The 20,615-nt window shown below is 40.6% G+C and overlaps 1 protein-coding gene across 3 annotated transcripts in view; it reads right to left on the reverse strand.

The window, feature by feature from the left end:
* Nucleotides 1-20,615, reverse strand: part of Jakmip2 (janus kinase and microtubule interacting protein 2) — a 161,761-nt gene that overhangs the window by 14,407 nt on the left and 126,739 nt on the right. For 2 of the 3 annotated variants that reach the window (XM_029472122.1, XM_021150580.2), the window contains exons 12-19: nt 19,894-19,956; nt 16,503-16,601; nt 15,529-15,627; nt 14,759-14,812; nt 13,911-13,976; nt 9,310-9,378; nt 6,752-6,829; nt 4,315-4,518 (exon numbers count right to left, since the gene is read on the reverse strand). In XM_029472122.1, the coding sequence (XP_029327982.1) occupies nt 4,315-4,518; nt 6,752-6,829; nt 9,310-9,378; nt 13,911-13,976; nt 14,759-14,812; nt 15,529-15,627; nt 16,503-16,601; nt 19,894-19,956 (732 nt within the window). The remainder of the gene's footprint in view (nt 1-4,314; nt 4,519-6,751; nt 6,830-9,309; nt 9,379-13,910; nt 13,977-14,758; nt 14,813-15,528; nt 15,628-16,502; nt 16,602-19,893; nt 19,957-20,615) is intronic. The other variant, XM_029472123.1, reaches the window with a different exon arrangement.

Consider the following 20,615-nt stretch of genomic DNA (forward strand, 5'->3'; position numbering starts at 1 on the left):
TGCCACAATTCCTTGGCCTGTATCTGTATACAGACATAAACAATTGATTCAGGAAACTGTCATCCATGAGATTACTGAGGTGATTGTTCAGCCATTAATTCTGCGCTTGGTGATCACATTCTGACATGTCTACGACTGTGCCGCATGTACTGGATAATAGAATTAAGGTATCAACTAATTCCTGGTCTCAAAAACTGATGTTCTTCAACCAGAGGGAATGTAAACTGAGAATAAGAAAATTAATGAGCAAAGGTGAGACATGTCAAAGATGTAAAATGTTTTCACCCATCTTTAATTCCTAGGGTTGAGTCTATACATAAGACCCATTCATCACATGATAGATGAATACATTATTTTTCATCACATGTTGTAAGTTTTTTTTCTTTTTCCCAGACACTTGTCATCCAACCAAGAGGAATCTGAGACTCCAGAGTCTTAGAGTCTCCCTCCTCCCTGTCTCCCCATTCCTTTCCCCTCCCCCCCTCTCTTCCACCCCTCTCTCACTATCATGAACATGGTGCATGAGCTTAACATCAACCCTTATTGAGGCTGATGAGAGAATTCATTTCTTCCTGCCTCTTATTTGGTCCATCCTACATCATGTCCAGATCTGTCCTTCCTACACCAACCAATATAGCTAATAGGAACTTGAAGTGTGAAACGATCAGGCTGGGTGTGGCATAGCACCTGCCTAGTGTGCACAAGATCTCCAGTTCTATTCTCAGTGGCATAAGGATGAAAAAAAGGTTAGAAAGACAACAGCAGTCTAGAGTCTAAGGGATGAAGAAAGGAAAAGTTAGCTGAGTTGTATTAAAACTAAGGCCTGGAATCTTACAAGGCCCCACGTTGATCTTGACCCTTCCCGTTCTTCAGCCTCACCTCTTTGCCTGCCTCTGTGCCTTCCAGCCATGCTGACATTTTATGCAGCTATTGAATGTACACTGGGATCTTAATACTTCCTCCTTTTTCTGAGACATTTTTCTGAGACCTTTCTGTGGCTGATACCTTAGTTATGATGAATCCTCAGAGTTCTCATCTGACTAGCTAGCCTAACATGGTTAATCTTTCTTTCTGATTCACATGGACATCAATACACATCATCTAACCTTCTTCACAGCACTCAGTGGCCCCTTAGAGACGGTCCAAGCCTTGGTTCATTCACGCTATGGCTTTGTCTTTTCTAGCTGTATGACAGATCAGATGCCTTCAACAACAACCACATGCAAAGCATCTGCTACACAGCTGGCCCTCGGTACATGGCTCTTAATGATTATAAAACAAGGTTTTAAGTGCATTTTTTATTAAAGAGTGTTCTATCCAATTTGCTTATCTGACAGAAGCTTCTACAAAAGGTGGACCTTTAATAAGGACTGGAAAAAAATAAGACTGTCCAAATGCCACTTTTGGTGGAAAATTAAGCAAACAAAAGCTTGGAAATAGGAAACCAAAGGCAAGTGGCTTTGCAGTTAACTCCTGAGGTAGTCTCAAGTCTTATCTTAAGGGAGGGATAACCAGCTAATGAATGACCTTAAAAAACCTACATAAAGTCTATTTGGAAAGGGAGATGACAGATGTCCTTGAGCAAGGAATTTATTGGAGGAAAGGTGATTAAAACAAGGACCTACTTATGGAGGAGAGTGAGAAGTACCTAGGATGTGATTTCCATGGCCTCTGGGGACCCAAGTGCCTTTATTAATGCCATTTAACATGTTTCAGTATATTTTTCTTTATGCTAATTACCATTGTCTTCATCTACACAGGAAGGCAGTGTCCATGGTGAATTAGGTAGATATCTAGCAAATGGAATCTACCACGAGGAAATACATTCGAATGTTTAATACATCTGTACATGACAGAGTTAGGTTAGCACAGGGGGTACTGTGAAGCCATTGTAATAATGAAAGATCCTGAAAATGCATGTAATGGTGTCAGAAAAACAGACCAGCTGAAAAGCACTTGAGGGCCAATATCAGTTGAATAGGGTGCAACCTCAATTTTTGGAAAGAGGACTGAGAAGGCATAAGGGTTGGAGCCTGAGTGATTTGTGATAAGATCATTCCGCTGACCCAAGAAGATGCAGTGAGATGAGCTAAGGACAAGAATGAATGTTGTTTACATTTTGGGACATCCAAGCACAAATATCTAACGAATGTTTAGCAACGGCCTCTAAAATTTACACATCACAGTTATATCATAGCTGTCTTTGGTAAAGCCCAGTCAACGCCTTCTAGAATAACTGCTATTAAGCTACTAATTAAAAGGGAAGAGAAGAGTAAGAAATAATTGGAAAAGGTATACTTAATGAGTGTTTGTTAGAGAGAAATGTCAGTGAACTCTCTCAACTCAGCCTGAGTCTCTTAAAAAAAGAATTCTTAGCCGGGCAGTGGTGGCGCATGCCTGTAATCCCAGCACTTGGGAGGCAGAGGCAGCCTGGTCTACAGAGTGAGTTCCAGGACAGCCAGGGTTACACAGAGAAACCCTGTCTAGAAAAAAAAAATTCTTCCTACAGAGAGGTGCCATAGCTAAAGGGTTAAAAAGAGACTCAAACTGGAATGCCAGAGTTTTTATTATAAGCAAATTTGGATAACTATTAGTCCACATTAAAACAAACACATCTGTACTTACAAGACAAAGCTCTCAACTTGTTAAAATCAATTAGATGTTTGTGCAATGTAAGAGATTTGTGCACAGACATTTTTATCCCCCAATAGAAGTGAAAAACAAACAAACAAACTCATAAAATAACCTATTGTCAAAAGCTTCAACAACTTTCCACTGGTCAAACTTCAAATCTTTGTAATTTTGGAGGCCCTCTGAGGGAGTGAGTATCATCGTCAGGACAAATGACTTGAGTGCTCTACTGGCATATAAACCACAAAGTTCCTGGCTCTATAGGCACTGTCAGACATCCATGCTTTGCTCTGACTTGTATCATAAAAGAACCATAATTCCTGTCCTACTCCTTGAACTTCCAAGTGTGCTTCATACTGCCTGTCTATTCCAGCAGATTGTCCCAGCTCTGAATACCCAAAAGTTCAACCTGGCAATATAGATTCTGGAATTCTTTTGAATTTGCTCCTCGGACAGCAACCTACTGCTGATCGCTGGTGAAGTTCCAACACAAATGTTGAATTACAAAGATGTTTGGCAGCAAGTTGCTAATAAGTGCCTATTCCTTGGCTTGCCAGTTAGATGGATCACACAACTCACAAATGCCTTAAGCTGCACATGAGAGCCTTGTGCTTTAGTTAGCACCTATGTCTTAGGGGCTGGCATACTTGGACTGTAATTTTGCTCTGCAATTTACTATTTTGAATAATCATTTGAATACATTGCCTCCCAAACTGGGATAATAAGAACACTTATGTCTTAGAGCTCCCAGGAAGACGAGGTGAGATGATGCGCAGCCTTTACATTCTTTTTTTTTTTTATCATGTGATTGTATAAATTATTTGTTGTAATATATTTAAGTATTTATAATAAAACATTTTTGATCATTTTTAATGAGACCATTTAAAAGGAAAAAAAAACCTTTAAATTGCCATCAGTAACAAAAAGGAACTACCTCAATACATCTGAACACACACCAAGTAATAACTGAACACACACATATACTTAAACATTCACTTGTATTCTCACATTCTTAACAATCTCTTTTTATATGTATGGGTGCTTTGCCAAAATGCATGTGTATATGTCATGTGCATTCCTGGTGTCCGAGGAGGTCAGAGAGGGCATCAGATCCCTTGGCACTGTAGTTATAGACAGTTATGTGCCATCATGGAAGTGCAGGAAATAGGACCTGAGTCCTAAGGAGAAACAGCCAATGTGCTTAACTACTGAGCACCTCTCCAGCCACAGTACATACAGCCTTCAGATCCCGACTGGGCAAATGGCAGGCAGCATGGACAGTCTTGGGGCTTTGTTGTTAATGCTGTGTGTTCTGAGAATGAAGAGACAGGCTCTGCTCCCTTACACCCTTTCCAGATGATCGCCTGGAGCTCAGTTATTGGCAGGGACCACTGCAGCAGAGTCGGTGCCCTTTTTCCTTACACAGGTGATTAAACGGGCTCCAATTGATTTGGAACCCGTGACAAAGTCATTCTAGAAATGATAGCCCCATGCGGCACCTCTGAAATGCCATTTTTCTCAAGATCAAGTTTATTTACCAACCTGCCGTCCTATATTGAGTGATGGTGGGCAATAGTTATTTGTTTTCACTTGTCCACTGTTCCATTCTTATACCGAGCACGTGTTGCCGTGTCCCACGTGCTCAGGACTGACCTATGCGCAGATGCAGGGCTTGGTCCTCACCTGGTGCGCTTGCTGTAGGAGCTCCATCCTCTCCTGGAGGATCTGACAGTCATACTCCCGGCTCTTCCTCAGCATTTGCCGCCGTAACTTTTCCACAGCCGTCCTCAGCTCCTCCTGCTGCTTATCACTTAACAGTTCGCCGAATTTGATCACAGTTTCTTGCTGCAGAGCATTGTACAAAGTAGCTTCTAGTTCCTGGATTCTCTGGCAAATAGAATCAGAGAAGTCTAACTTTGGGACTGAGCATTTAGGTGTGGTGTGGGGACTGTGTGTGTGGACGGGTGAGACAGCCACTTGGCGCCTCCGTCTCAGGGGATCTCAGAGTTTCTTAGTATCTCCTGCCTGACTTGCTCTTTATGAGATGGCACAAATACCATTCACCCAATGCACAGACTGCTCTGTAAGTAAATTCATTTTCTTTTTTGGGATCCTGTTTACTTTTTTGTTTGTTTGTTTACCTTTTTCTTTTTTTTTAAAGAGGCCCTCTGTTATAATGACTACACCTCCAAACCTCCTTCGCTTTTCAAGTGTACCTGGGGATGGGTTTATTCTCCTGCCTTCTTGACAGTCCTACCGCTGGTTAAAAGCATATGCCACATTGGCCATAGCATTAGAAATAAGTGTTCGTAGGAAAACAGTGCTTGAAGTCGGAGAGACATTTCAAACATAAAACTCCATCTCATTCACACAATTCTCTGTACCTGAAAATGACTTATGGTTTCCATGCCTTTTCCTTGGGAAAATGGGAACTATGATTCAAACATAGCCTAGAATTTTGGAGTTGCCGTGCTTGTGTGTGTGTGTGGGGGGGGGCGGGGGGCAAGGGTTGTCTTCAGTGTCTTCTTCAATAGCTTTCACCATAGTCTTTGAGAGGAGAGGGGTCTCTTAATAACACTGCAGCTCACTAAGTGGGCTAACCTGTCTGGCCAGCCAGCCACGGGGATATTCCTATGTTGGCTTCCCTAGCAAGGGGATTGTAGTGGCTTTTTCCTCAGAGCTGGGAATCAGGTCTTCATGCTTAAATGATGAGCACTTGAACATCTGAACCATCTTCCCAGAACCTGGTCCCCTTCTTTTTGCTAGCTACACTGAGATTTTGTGGGTGGTGAAATGTCTTTCTTAGTCCTCTGTTTCATTGATAAATTATCTACTATATCCCTCCCTCACTCTCCCTCTGCTCCTGTCTGTGTGAGAGTGTATGAGCGTGTGTGTGTGTGTGTGTGTGTGTGTGTGTGTGTGTGTGTGTGTGTGCTACTTATCTCAAATACAGTTGCTTAAATCTATAGTCATATTCCCTGTAATTCTGGCAGAACAGAGTTGAAAAGTCCTCATGGGATGTTTTACTACTGTTCCTGGACCCAATAGATTCTGTCCTTTAGAAATTAACCATGGCTTTCTGAATGAGGTCTCACCAGTTTCTTTCTGGAGCTTATATTAATTTTGTTTTCTATAGGCACAGGAGAGACAAGGGATTTTAAAAGGGTAAGAAGTGGGTAAAAGAAATTTGTGTTTTAATTTTAAGCCTGTGAACAACTCTCATTCTCTTGTTTCCCCATTGAACAATACAAGAATCTCCTACTCATTTGGAGAGTGTAGACTAAATCATCTTTGATACAAACAGGGATGCAGGGGTTCACTCTTTTCCCCAGAGTCACAAGAGCATTATGAAAACCTCTGATAGCAATTTTGGACCCATTCCACTAGTTTGTCCTTTGTCTTCTGGTTCATTCTTGTGACCCAATGAAGGGGTGGGGCATAAGTAGAGAAGAAGAGCTATAGTCCAATGTCAAGAATTTTGCAGTGTGCATTTTGTAGAAGGGGAGGAACAAGCTACGAGCTACTGTAAGTGCAAGTATCTACATGCACTCAGCACCATGGTCTCACTTGCTATAGCTGCAATTGGGGGCCCAGATCAGGCCTAGTTCCTGGAGTAAGAGCTATATTATAGCTTACTATTCTACCAACTTGAGCAAAGGTTTTCCTCTATAATTCCATTTTCCTCATATGTAAAAAGAATAATAAGATTACTTGTGACTTCTGGGGATATTTTAAGAATTAAATGAATTAAAATGCATAACAAAAATTAAATCCATTATTATTCTATTAGTACATTGGAGTCCCAAATGATAATACTTGATCTAATCAAGTCCCTGTTGGATCTACACTGGCATTCAGTATGTCCTACATTTAAATATTAATTACCTAATGGCATACATTTAATTTTAGAATGAATTAGAATTATGTGTAAAACATAAGAATATTATACTAGCAACAGTCTTGGGGTTTCTGTTTGAAAATTGAAGTAGCAATTAATAACTGCCGTGTATATTCATGCTGTGAGTATTCAATGACATGGAATAACAAATTAGACAGGACATCTTAGCTCTGTTGTACAGAGTGATGAACGAGGTGTGGGTTGGTTCCTCATGGTACTTACCATATATGCCTGGTCAAGAGCCTGTTTTCTGTAGTCTAGTTCTTCCTCCAGGTAGCCTTTGATTTTGCAGAACTGTTCCTAGAATAGAGGGTTACATCGACAAATGGAAACGGGAAGCTCAGTTAACTAGAAAGTGATACACGAAAGGTACACAGATGAATGTTTTCTCTAGGACACAGGACAAACTACCAGATTTGTAGAACTGCAGTTTTCTTCTGCTAAGAAATTAGTTCCTCTTTCACAGTCTCAGACAGGGGATGTGAAAATCAATAGCAGGAAAGATAAGAGACATAACCACATGGAAAGCTCTTAATGACTCTGAAGCCAGCCTGAGAGTGCGAAATTGAGGATAGATTTTGACACAGTGGCTGTTAAATAATAGCTCTGTATGAGTACACGTGGCTTTTCACTCCTCCTGGTTTGACACCTAGAGACTCAGCCATCTTTGGAATGAAGATATTTGAAAGGAACACCTGTGGACTGTGAAATTTGCTTTCATCATCCCTTATAAACATGGGGTAGAATAGGTATTTATAAATAGTTTACATTATAAATGGGAATAGTGAGTAATAATAATCTAAGGATAATTTAAAAACAGAGAAGAGGCTGTGTGTAGATGATATGCAAAGTTGTGGCATTTTATAAAAAGAACTTGGGCATCTGTAGATTTTGTTTTTCTCAGAGGATCCTGGAACCAGTTCTCTGAGGACACAAAGGACAGTAGTGTACTGATATAGTATGCTTTTCTAAGAATTTTATGAAATGTAACACTAAACAAATAAACAAACTTAATTATTTAAAATTAATTGATATAAAGATGAAGGGCATTTTAAAGAGCCTGGGTGACTCTGTCTGCACTGCCACTTGAGGAGTCCTTGCTGGCTCCTGTTGCAAAGCTAGTGTGAGCCAGGAGACATAGATCTACAGTTTCTTCCCATGCCATCAGTCCTTGTCCATCTCTCAGTGAACAGACATCTTGGCATTACTAGCTAAAGCTTTGTTTTTGGGTACTCCATATTTCCATGTGCAAGTTCATCATTTCTTCATGTGCTTAAGTGAACAGTAAAGAACTCTTTCCTTCTGAGAATGTGTAGTAATGCTGACCTGGGCTTTCCTGACCACCACTGGGTACCACTGCTGTAAGAGCCTTGTAAAGGTTGACTGTTGCATTAGTGGTTGTGTATTGAAGGAGAGTTCAATGGCCATTGTGAACTCAAACAAATCGTTTTATGTTTCACTATAGCTCTTAATTTCTTGGTAAAACATGAATCCTGTACATGATCTTATGATCTATAAAACTGTTACATTCATAAAATACAAATTATTGTTATGATAGAATTTCATGACTTGATACACACTTAATACATTTGTTTTGGCAAAGATCATTTGCCATGTATATGCCATGTAATCTTGTTATAAGATTATACATGATGCTGCAAGATAACAGTCTACTAATTCCCACATTTGGTGATATGCTATTTTAAATTGTGTTAAAATGCACATGAAATAAAGTTAACACTTTAATCATTAAAGTACATATTTATAGTGTAAAATACATCCATACAGTTAAGAAATAAATGCCCCAAAATTTTTAGTTTTACAAAAGAGAAACTTCTCTTCTTTAACAACTCCATATTTTTTTTTCTTTCTCTCGACCCTTAACAACCACAGTGTGCCTTCATTTCCTATGAGTCTTATGACGCTATCCATCACATCCATGGGATAATAGTGCTCTACAGTACATGACAGCTCTTTGTTCCTAATGGCATCTGCACCATGTCTTTCACCAAACATTATGGATACCTGTTTGCCCATAATGACTACATTAGAGTGAGAGGTGTAAGGGAAGAGAGAAAAGAGGAGGGACCTCCAGACAAAAGGGATGCTGTGTGCAACGGCGATCTTAGACTAACCCAACACATACACATTCCATACAATGTTCATATATTCAATCATTAGTTGATACACTGGCTACATTCACCTTTTAGCTAGTGTGAATAATCTTGTGAATAATTAAGTGGGTGGACAGTGACCCACCACATTCCAATTTCAGCTTTTTTTTTTTCTTGATAATGCTGAGTCATATAATTCTATTAAATTTTAAAGCAACATCCTGGCCATTTCTCATATCTGTACTATTCCATATTTCAGCAAGATCCTGGGTTTTTGTTTCTCCACATCTTTACTAACAACTGTCAGTTTCTACTTTTTTGACAGTAGCTATACTAATGGAGGCAAAGTGCCTTGTGAATTCTTAAAAGTAGAGCTATACCCGTCAAATCTGTAATTCTTACTTGGTAAATATTCATAGAAAAAAACTATTCAGCCTGAGAGAAAATATCTAATTTAATTTTTTAACATTAGTTTTATAAATATTGTCAATGTACAGTATGCTTTGGGGAAGGACTAGAGCTGGAGGTCATGTTACTTATGAGACATATGTCCCACAGTCTGGACACAAATCAATAGGGCAGTTACAAACTCCCATGAGTTTCACATAAAATATAGAGGCAATGTTCATTTCCCATTATTGTACAATATTTTCTCTTTAGGCTTACCATATCACTTTCCAGTTCCATCATTTTCTGATGCAGGGCAGCCTCTGCTCCTTCAATTTGTTGGATCCACTAAAGAATTAAGAAGATAGAAATGATGGTTCAATGTGCTTTGGATTCTGTGGACTGTTCTCTGGAGGGTTTGGTCTCTCACTTTATGTCTCTGGATGCTGATTGAAACCTTAGGTTAAAACTTAATGCATTTTTATCTCCAGGAGTTTAGACAAAATGATACCATCTTCGGTGCGTCATTAATTCAGCAAATAACCTCTGATGTCTCTACTCCGAGTCAACTCCTAGGACTTCAGTGATGAATACATTAGCAAAGCTTTGGTACCCATGGGGAGATTTCTTGGGAACTAAAGACTAACAGAAGAATGAAAGATGTTTGGGGAAATTGGAAGGACATTCCAAGGGCTAAAATGTTCAATAGTTCAAGGTTAGAGGGTCTGAGGGAGTGTTTCTAGTGAGAGTAAAATTTGGATCTATGAAAATGATTCCTATAATGTGGTAATTAAAAGCCTTTTAAACAAACCACACAAAGAGAATGCATTTCCTACTAATCAGGATGTATCCTTTTGATGTGCTGCTAATAAGGGTCCTATGTGTAGGGTCCTATTGTAATAGAATGCCCTATACATAGATTTGTGATTGGGCATAGCTATGTGAGAGTACCAGAGGGAGCCCATGTCCCTTGAATTATCAGTTTTTATATATCAAGTTGTGTTAATAATAATGCAATTTTTTAAAAAAATGCAAGGTGACAGTCTATTGTATGAACTAGAATGCCATATTTTATTTCTCTTCAGTATGGGCACATGGCATGACACATCAAGCTCAAGTAACTCTATAATCTAGAGCCTTTGGAGAGATACCATGACCGGCCATCCTCAGCTGTTGAGATCATGGAGAAAGACAAAAGGCACAATTTGACAGCAGAGCTGTGAATCTCTCATTTCCCTGATTATACATGTGGCTATATACTTCATTAAGGACATTCTAGTCAACAGCTATGGTTTTGTACACAGTATTGCTTTTCCTGACCCCTCTATTTGCTGCCCCTTTATCTTTGAGAAATAGCTTCTTTTCAAATCATGCATTTTGTTTCAGATGCTGCAAACCTCAATGATGCCATTGTGAACTGCAGATCTGCATGTTGGCTCCTGTTCCTATTTGTGTGACTGAGGCAAATTACCATTTGTAAATGGAAAATAAAACCCCTGTAAAGTGGATGTGAGAACGAATATGGTATATGCAGTTTGTGATGCAGATCTGGACTCACTATGATTTCTCACTTAAAGCCACTGCTTTTTTGTATAAAGACACATAGGACGCCACTCTTGGAATTTTGTCTAGGCATACACTTTGGCTAAAAATCATACTCCCAACTGTTGTCTAAACTTGTAGTCTTAAGATCAAAGATGAGATTTAGAATAACTTGGGAATAGAATCAAATGAAAGTCCCTGTTGGGTAGGTGACTTTAATTTGACTTGCAAATGTCTACACAAAAATTGATTACTCAATCATGAGCTGCTAGGGCAAGCATGAGCCTTATTCATCCAGTTCCTTGCTTTCTACCACAGTGTTAACATAGAGCTATTACCCGTTACATGCTCAGCTGGATATTGTCATGCAAGAAAGACATGAGGAAAGGCATGTGCTAGATCACTACTGAGCCAATGTTCCAGCTCCTGGGTGCTCTGCACAGCTTGCTTAAGGATTTCTTGAACTGGAAAAGCATCTGGTGAGTGGTGGAGATGGACTCTGGGCTCTAACTAATTCAATTATCTTCTTGGGCAGAGTGCACACCTTTTACATGTTTCTGATTCCTTGAAGAAAATATAAGAATGATACCTAGATTCAGTAGTTAGAAGAGTCCAGTTCAAAAGAAGTACACTACAAGTGTTTACTGTGCTTTAGCAGACTGTACCACACTCACTCGGGGGTCAGGATGATACTCAGGGATTTAATGACCCACACAAGGTGAGTTCTCCTTCCTTTACATCTCTAGGTCACAACTTTCATGGAATCAGCCCAACCTTTCTTTGAAGTCTCAAAGCAGGGCAATTCTACATCACATTAAAAGGCTGTAACTCTCATGCCTTTAACTGAGTAAGATGTTCTGACTGTTGTTGTTAAATAAAGACCAGAATGGCTGATGCAAACTGTGATGTTTCTTAGGGTGTGAATGTGTTTATTCATTTACTTTTTCAGTAAGCATTTATTGATCATCTCTTCTCTATCTGCTTGGGTTGAAATAGGGGAAATAAAGGGTGGAGGAACAAAGACCATATCCCCCTCCTGGGTGAATGATGCGTGGTGGTTTGAATGACAATGAGCCATACAGGCTCATATGTCTGAATGTTTAGTCCCCAGTTAGTGGAACTGTTTGAGAAGGATTAGAAGGTGTGGCCTTGTTGGAGGTCACACTCCTCACCATGCTAGTCATGGACTAACCCTCCAAAACAGTAAGCAAGCTCCCAATTAAATGTTTTCTTTTGTAAGTTGTCTTGGTCATGGTGTTTCATCACAGTAATAAAACAGAGTAGCTAAGATAGGTTGGAAAACTGAAGTTTGACAATTTAAACACAATCATCAAAACCCAGGGGACAGAAACACGATCACTGTAGAAACATCAAAAGTCTATCTGGGCATGATGGACTACGAAGGCTTTCCTACAAAAGAGGAAGGATTTTGGTTATGATCACCATGCAGAGGTGGGAAGGAGAGATGTGAGCGTCTAGGTAAAGACTTCAGAGTATAGGACTAAGCAAGGAGTGAGTAACACACACACACACACACACACACACACACTTGCATGCATACACACAAACACACAGGAATGAATGCATGCACACACATACACACATGCATGCACAAATGAACAGAAACATACAAATGCATGTCATGCACGCTGGCACACACAGAGAGATGCATGCATGCACACACACAGAGGAACACACTCACATCTGTGTACACACAGGAATGCACGCACATATGCAAGCTCACACACACATGCATGCAAGCATGCACACAGAGAGGGCGGGGAGAAAGAGACAGAGAGGGGGTAGAAAGAGGGAAGGAGAAGAAAGGCAGGGAGGGAAACAAAGAAGGGAATGATAGAGGGAAAGAAGAGAGGGAGAACAAAAGAGAAGAACAGAGATAGGAAAAAAGGAGGGGAGACAATATAGAGAGTTTAGAAGGGAGGGATCCTGAAGGAATCAGTAGGTAACGCTTCTATCCAGAGAACTCTTGGTAAATTTTGAATTCTGCATGTTCTCTAGGGGAAATATGGTGCTATTAAACTGCCAGGGAGAGGAAAGAGAACGTGATCAGGTTTTTAATTAAATTCTGAGGGAAACAGGTCCTAAAATAGCAACTTCTCACTTTTCTTTCAGTTCAAATGCAAACACTTCAGCATGTATTTCAGACAGAAAAGTAAGGCCTTTCTAAACCTGAAAACAAACAAAACAACCATTTTCACATTTTGCAGATCCAACATTAGTTTCTTCTATCATTTGATACCTAGTCAATATTAAAAATTTCCAAGTGATCAGCCAAATGCCTTTAGTTAGAGCACACCAATGCAATTTGCTTAAATTGACATCAATAAATGGATCATGTCAATATTTTGTATTTTTAATTCTGTAGCACTATCCCCCTGCTTCATCTTTATGCTATTATTTTGAGAATTAGAACAATGCTTTTAGACCTGTATAATTTGATTTCAGATTCAAAGGAGTTGAGTAGTACTCAGGGTCTTGTGTTACTTTTACACTTGGTCTTAGCCAAAAGGCCGAGAAGCGATTCGTGTTACTTTTAACATGATTGCTATGCCCTTTAGAATCAAGACAGCAGCTTAATAGATAGATAAAAAACAAACAAACAAACAAACAAACAAAACCTTTCATCTTATTCAAGTATGTGCATGTGACTTTCTGTTATGTGCAGAGTCTCTTTTAAATTATTTTTTCTTGAGAAAGATTCTTGCAATGTAAACCAGGCTGGCCTTGAACTTGCTTCTCTCCTACCCAAGTTCTATGAATACAGATTTGTGCCATCACATCTGGCTCTGGGTTCATTCTTCAGTCATTTGTTGACAACCAGGAATCTGGCTTCCCTCTGTTGGTTCTCTCCACCTCTCATTTACCAGGTGTAGACACAAGGGGTCAGCAGTACTCCAAGATTGTCGGGCTTTCAGAATGAATCTGCCATCATCCAGAATCAAGCCACAGATTCTATGGTGGATGCACAAACTAAAGGAACAGCTTGTGACTGGAGCAACTCTAGTTTCACCAGCTCTTAGCAAAACCCTTCTCGCTGGCTTCCCAGTTTGCCAGGATTGCTTGAATAATGTAACTGAGAGGGTTTTCCATGTTGGTGAAGGTTATATTTCACAGATGACTTTAAAGTAAAAAATATCTACCCATCACAAAGTGATTCATAGACTTTTGTCTGTTCTCATGCTCCTGGGTTGAATCACATTTATTACACATTGAATAATGTAAGGCTGGGTGCACTGGGGTAGGTGCTGCACTCTCCTGCCCTCAGACACCATGTTCAACAACACTGGATGACTAGAAATGCCAACTTCATTCATTACCTTCTCTGCCAGGGACAGCACAGTGCTGGCCTGAATAATGGCCACCTGTTCTTCATTCCTTAGGTTCTGTGAAAAACAAAAGGCAGAAGATAAGGTAAAAATGCTCAGGACCTTTACACCATGGAGAACATGTGTGCTGTGGACAGAGAACGTCTTGCAAATAGCCTCTGCACATTCCTATTTCTAACCATTCCACATAAAGAGGTCATGCAAAGTCGAGTGCTTGTGTAAATGCACACACACTTCATTAGAAGTCACACTAAGAAAACCCAGAATAAAGAAGGCGCTTTCTCCCCACAGAAGGTCTGACAAGGTTTCAATGGTTCTAATTTTCAGTGGGAAAATGGCGCACATTCCTCAATGTACTAGGTGTGCCATTCTCCTTTCGCTACTGTGAGTGATGCTGCCCATGAATTAACAGGCTTTGGCCCTGCTTGGAGGGAGCTGTTAAGAAGAAAAAGGATTATAGCCTCCTGTTTCATTTTACGGGGCTGCCAACAACCCTAGTGTTTAGCAGACTTTCCGACCGCCTGGCTGATTAATTTTACACGGAATGCCTCTGAGCAGCAGTCAGGCGGTAATTAGCTTTAATCACTGCAGATGTGGTCTGCATTCCAACCTGAACCCTTTCTATGAAAAGCCCTTTAACCATATCTCCTTTCTTAGTTACCCTCCAGCCATTGCTATGTCCTCTTTGGGCTTGTGGGATTCTCTCTGGGGAGGTACATGCTTAGGTAGATAGGTTGTCTTTCGTGCTATTATCTTGTACCTGGCACACTGGTAAGGATTTCCTAACTCTGTTCAGGCCAACTCATAACCCCACCATATTTAATCAAGGCCCGACTTACCCCGTTGTCACCTAGGATATCAAGCTGCTTTATGAGGTCAGGGATGTTGACATCCTGCAAAGTCAAGGAGATGCATTCAGAGATGGCAGAGAGGAGCACACTGGGCAGCTCAGTGGTAGCAGGAAGAGCAGAAGGGAAAGCAACCAACTAGAAATAACAGGTCAACCCTGCTCTACCTCAGGAGGAAGTCCTTATGCCTTACATGGCAGGATATTCTCTGGGGAACAGAACCATGTCATCTCAACCTTATTATTTAAAATGTGTTCCACTATGTCCTAAAGAAAGAGCCACATTTGATCTAGTAAATTTCATGTTCTGATGCCCAAGACCTTCCCCAAAGGGTGAAAATCATCCTATAAAGGAGCTACAAAAGTCTCTTCTCACTCAAAAACTCCACAGCACCTAGGAAGCTTCAATAAAGGGGCTCATGACATGTTCTATCAGGCCGACTTGAATTATGTTTCTTGAAGCACAGAGTTTATTTATATTTCCCCCAGGTGATTAATACCATTTATTTTAATGCTTGCTTTGATCCTACGCCATTCTTTATGTACCTATGATCTAAATGACCCATCTCTGTTCTTTGCTAATACCTTTTGTAAATCTGTTAAACATTCACTTTATGTCCTATTGATTTTCCGATAGATATATGGCTATTTTTGTCCTGCTATCTAAGGGATTGACATACAGAGTGGCCATGAGCAGCTTTTCCTTTCCCAGTCCCTGCTTTCCTGATGTCTGCACACACAAAAGATCCAATGTCTGCCTACCTTGACACCTTCTTTCATGCAGTAGATCTGCAGCGCACTCACACCATCTGAGAAGGGGTGAATTTGTAGATTAAATGGAGGGGATCTCCTCTCTCTCTCCTTGGAATACAGAAGAAGAAAAAAGAAGCAGCCACTGATTAAACGCTAAGCCAGTTCTCACTTTATACTATTTCAGCCATTTATCAATGTGTCATTTGGAAAAAAAAAAAAACTCTCAAGATGTACATGGGTAAATTGAGTGTTAGAGAATTAAGCAGTCAACTAAAAAGATGGGAGAAAATTTATAGACTGTGCCATCCATCCCTGAAGATTTCTGTTCATGAAAATGTAGAAGTACAAATGGAATTTAAACAGTATGAATATTTACACCCTTCAGATATCACAGGGTGAGCTTACTATGAAGGTTTCTGGTGCCAAATAGCCTCGGCACACATGATCCTCTCATTCTTTAGAGAGAAGATATACAGGCTGCAGGGGCAGTCACTCCTCTCCACTGGAGCACACTGATGGCTAACTTTACCATCTGGAATAATCTCAAGAAAGATATCAGTGGCAAAAATCATAGAAAATCCAAACAGGTGTTTGTCATCACCCAGAACTTCAGTCAGGTTTCATAGACTCCAATGAATATGTGGTATGATATGTTTTACTTAAAAACAATAAATCCCCCCCCCAAAAAAAAAACCAAGCACCTCAAGTTTGGCCAGAATAATGTAGACATTTCCTAAAATCCATCATCTACTTGTTGGGAAAGCACAGTCCCTATTAGGACAGTCTGAAGCTTCTTTAAAATTTATCATTACCAGACAGATACATGGCGTAGGCAACGTTTCTAAGGTATGTAGTCTTGACTGTCACAGTTATATTATCTTGAACTACCTCTGGGGTCTAGAAAAGAGCATAACTCTGAAATGCTTAATTTTTCGCCTGCACAAGTCAAGACCATGTCATCATTAACATCAGCAGTTCCTTACTTCCAGTTCTAGGTTGCGAAACTCCAGCAGCTCATTCTGGTCCCTGGCATCCTGAAGTTCCTGCTGTAGCCGGTGATTCTCTGCTTCCTGCTTCTCTATCTGATAAAATAAACCCTGGAGTTAGATGAGCACAGCAAGGAACACCTCAGCAGAGCAACCATGGATGTGGTTGCAAATCGTCCACTCAGTGAACAAGGTTGGCTGTAGACCATGCCAATAATCCCAACAGAGATATGGTTAAGGTAGGATTGGCTTTCCTTGTAGCCATTTTCTAGCTGATTTGCAGAAGCACAGAGACAGATGCTAAGAAAAAAACCTTTCTCTGACATGAAGGCTAGAGCTCCTCTAGACAGTGAATTTGAGACACTCACATGTCCCACGTGGGTCAGATACAGTGTGTTCAGAATAGACTTAAGGGTGTTTATGAAGGAGATGGACACTTAGCTCTAAAAATACCAGTTGCTGTTAATTTAGACCCTATACACATTTCTGGGTAGAACTTAATCAACTCATGCCCATCATACAATGTTTTGCATATTGATAAGATCTAATGGTAATTCTAAAATACTTAATTGCTTCAAACAGCTCTTACCTATAAAACTGAGAATTGTTGTAGAAAGTGGCGTGAGACTCCATAAGATGGAATTCCAAACCTTAGAAACACTGTCCACTACCTGACCATTCAGTAGTCAATGTGACCAGTGTCATCTCTGCACAGCCGTGTGTGAACATGCAGACATGCACTCACACACACATACATGCGTGTACACAAACACACACGCACGCATGCTCATCCACGCATGTACACACTCATGTACACATGCACATATGAACATAAGTTCTGATCCACCCTGTGATTCCAGGACCTTTCTCTGTTCTTATCTACCTGAAAAAAACCACTCCTCTGTTTTCTTTACTACAGAGGAAATCATTCTCTTCCCTGAATGCTAAGCTCTAAGCTCCACATGAACTTCTGCTAGGCCAAACACTCAGAAATGGCATCTCTTTCTTCATCATCTGTAGAGCTGTTTGTTGTTGTTTCTTATTTGCTGCTCATTGACTGGTTTTTTAACACAGGATTTCTCTATGAGGATTAGGCTGGCTCCAAATTCCTGGCCTCGAGTGATCCTCCTGTTTTAGGGTTCCAGCCAACTAGGACTATAGTTACACACTGATACACTATGATCTTGTATGAGTTTCTCAAGGGCACCCTGTACAACTTGATGAAGCATGAGGCATGGGATTAAGTCAGATGTGCATCAATGTGTCAGTGTGCCTTCCCCTCAGGAAGGGCTCATGTCTGAGACTCCCGTAGGTCTTAAGGGATCTGATCATTTTTATGTACTTCTTTCTTTGTCACCACTAACTATGGAAGGATCATTATGCACAGTGAACGTTTAAAAACTTAAATGTAAAAATGCAAAAGCAATGGCTTTCATGGTAAAGTAAATCTTATTTTCCAAAACATATAACAAAATAAAATACATAGTTTTTTTTGTGTGTGTGCCTGTAAGAGATTCCTGTTTTTGATTTAGAAGACACAGCTCAAAAATCCCTCTATGTACCAAAAAAATCAAGAAAGAAAATCAGAAAGATAACTGGGAATCAACTGCATGATAAAGGATTGTACTGATGCATCCCTGGGCATCTCTGAGATTCGTAGGACAACAGCAGCAGAGCAGTGGTGAGGAGCTATGTGACATTCATTAATAAGACAAGTATGTTATCCACCATGCACCCTGTTCATCTCTTTCTGTCTCTGACTTGCACTCATATTCCCACCCGTGTGTGTGTGTGTGTGTGTGTGTGTGTGTGTATGTGTGTGTGTTGTATGACTACAAGAATATGGGTAGACAAGGAGTTCATAAGCGGGTGTTATATCCCTTGGAGCTGGAGTTGAGTGCTGCTAGCCTCCTGCTGTCGGTGCTATAATTGAACTCAGGTCCTCTGGAAAAACAGCAAGTGCTCTTAGATGCTGAGCCATCTCTCCAACCTCCTCCTCATAAGCATCTGTACTCAAATGAATTTTTTAAATTGGCTCAGGTTACGAATGTGATTATTGTTCTTAGAATCTTGGGTCAATGTATGATATTTTGGGAGATCAATGGACCTGACAGCTACTGTAGAATTAGAACAGTCATTCACAAAGTTCAACGCATTCATGGGACTGACTTTTTCTTCTCTCCCTTCTTTCTATTTAGCTTTTTTCATTTCTTTTGTAATAAGAGACTGAACTCAGAGCTTTAGATGCTCTACGATAGAATCTTCTCTTTCATTTTCCTTCTGAATCGGTCTCACTAAGTTACCTAAGCTAACCTTGAACTTACTGAGTAGTCTTAGTAGATCTTTCAGTTCTGATTGTCCTGCCTCAGCCTTGTGAGTAGCCAGGCACTTGTGCTAACAGACCCTCCTAGGCACATTTTTATAGAAGCCTTAAGATCTGAATTTGGGGCACTTTCCACCTCCATATATCAGTACTGCCTCATCTGGAGAAAGGCAGCTACACTAGTCTTTCCAGACTAGTTGAGGATATCTTTATCCTTCTCACTCTGACCAGGGCAGAGTGACCATTTTTTTGCTGGTTATCAACTATAGAAAAGATTGGTGGAAATAAGGCTAAAATAACTTCTACAGTATCTCGAATTAATCAACAGAATACTTTCCTATGTTCAGAAAGCTTTAAAGTCTGTCTGTGTCAAGTGTAAGATTTGTTTTAAATCTTTCATTAGCTTATAGAAAAAATGTACTAAAGGAAAAGTTAACTTTAACCTTGAGATGTTCTATGGTGTTAAATTGCCTCAGAGCAAAAGGCTGTGGTTAATTATATCTACTGGGTAGAAACATATCTTAGTGTGCTGACACATTTCCTGGACATGATGGTTTGTGTTTTGGATGCTTCTGGAAAAAAAAATCAATCCCTTCCTTTAAGGTATAAAAGAAAAGATGTCTAAAATATGTCTAAAAATGAGACTATAGTCTGTGTAAGTTGGAGCATAGATATATTCTGTCACTTTCTTACACAAACAGCTTGTGCAGTGAGGATTTGGGGGTGGGGAGTGGGACAGGTGAACAACCACACAGGAGATGCTCATGGGCATGTGTAGGCACGCACATATACAGACACACAGCATATATACAGTACATATATATGTGGATAACAGATTGATGGGGCACAGGAATCATATCCTTATGGGTCTGCTGCCATGCACGAGGGCCACTGAGCTGATGGTGATGATGGCAATGGGATGCAGTTGAGCACGCAGCAGAGGACAGAGCAGCAGTGGGAGAGCCTCCCCTTCCCTGGCCCCTGTGCCACTCCTGAGAGCACCCCCTGCTGCTCCTGGATCATCATTTTCTCCTCTGCCCCACTAGGGTGTTGCGCCCAACATACCTTTTCTAAAAGCTCCTGGTTTCTCTTAATGAAAAGTTGTTTATCTTCTACCCAGTGTGAATCCTGTTTGACAAAGAATATCGCGCAGTCAGCATTTCAGAGTGCCACGAAAGTAATGTGTCCTCAAAACCAGCTGGCCAGAGCCATGTCCTTTCCACCCAGTTTGCCTGCAGAGGGTAACTGCTTCTAGTAAATGACGCCCACCCTTTCCAGCAGCTTTTTCAAAGACTCTGTTGCCAGGAAAACAAAATAGTCCTCTCTCCGTTGTGATTTTCTACCCTCTACCTTTTCCAGTCTGAATAATCCAGGACCAGCCTTCTGGGGACTCAGAAGTGACCACACAGGCAAAAAGTGAAACAGGTCAGAATGCACACGGGCTCAATACATATGAATGGAGAACATTAAAATGTAGAACCATATATGTAGCACAGAGGCAAAGAATGTGGCTCGGGGAGGGCAGCACACTGCCTTAGCGGTTTGTGATAGCTCTAGGCCCAGATGACTGGGCTTCTCTTCCACTGGCCTCTCTCTTGCCCAACTTCATTCACCGCTGTGGCTGGGTTTGCACTCTGGGAGAATAACACCAGGGACAGGAAGAGTTTACATTCTGACACAGTCTGAGAAAGGTCACTGTGGGGAGCCAAGCCATGTCCTGGGTGTGACCCATGCATGGGGTGAGCCAGTGGAGAGTTGGAGTGAACCCGTTGCCACTGTGGAAGAGC

Source organism: Mus caroli, chromosome 18 (genome assembly GCF_900094665.2).
Source record: "Mus caroli chromosome 18, CAROLI_EIJ_v1.1, whole genome shotgun sequence".
Taxonomy (NCBI): Eukaryota; Metazoa; Chordata; class Mammalia; order Rodentia; family Muridae; genus Mus; species Mus caroli.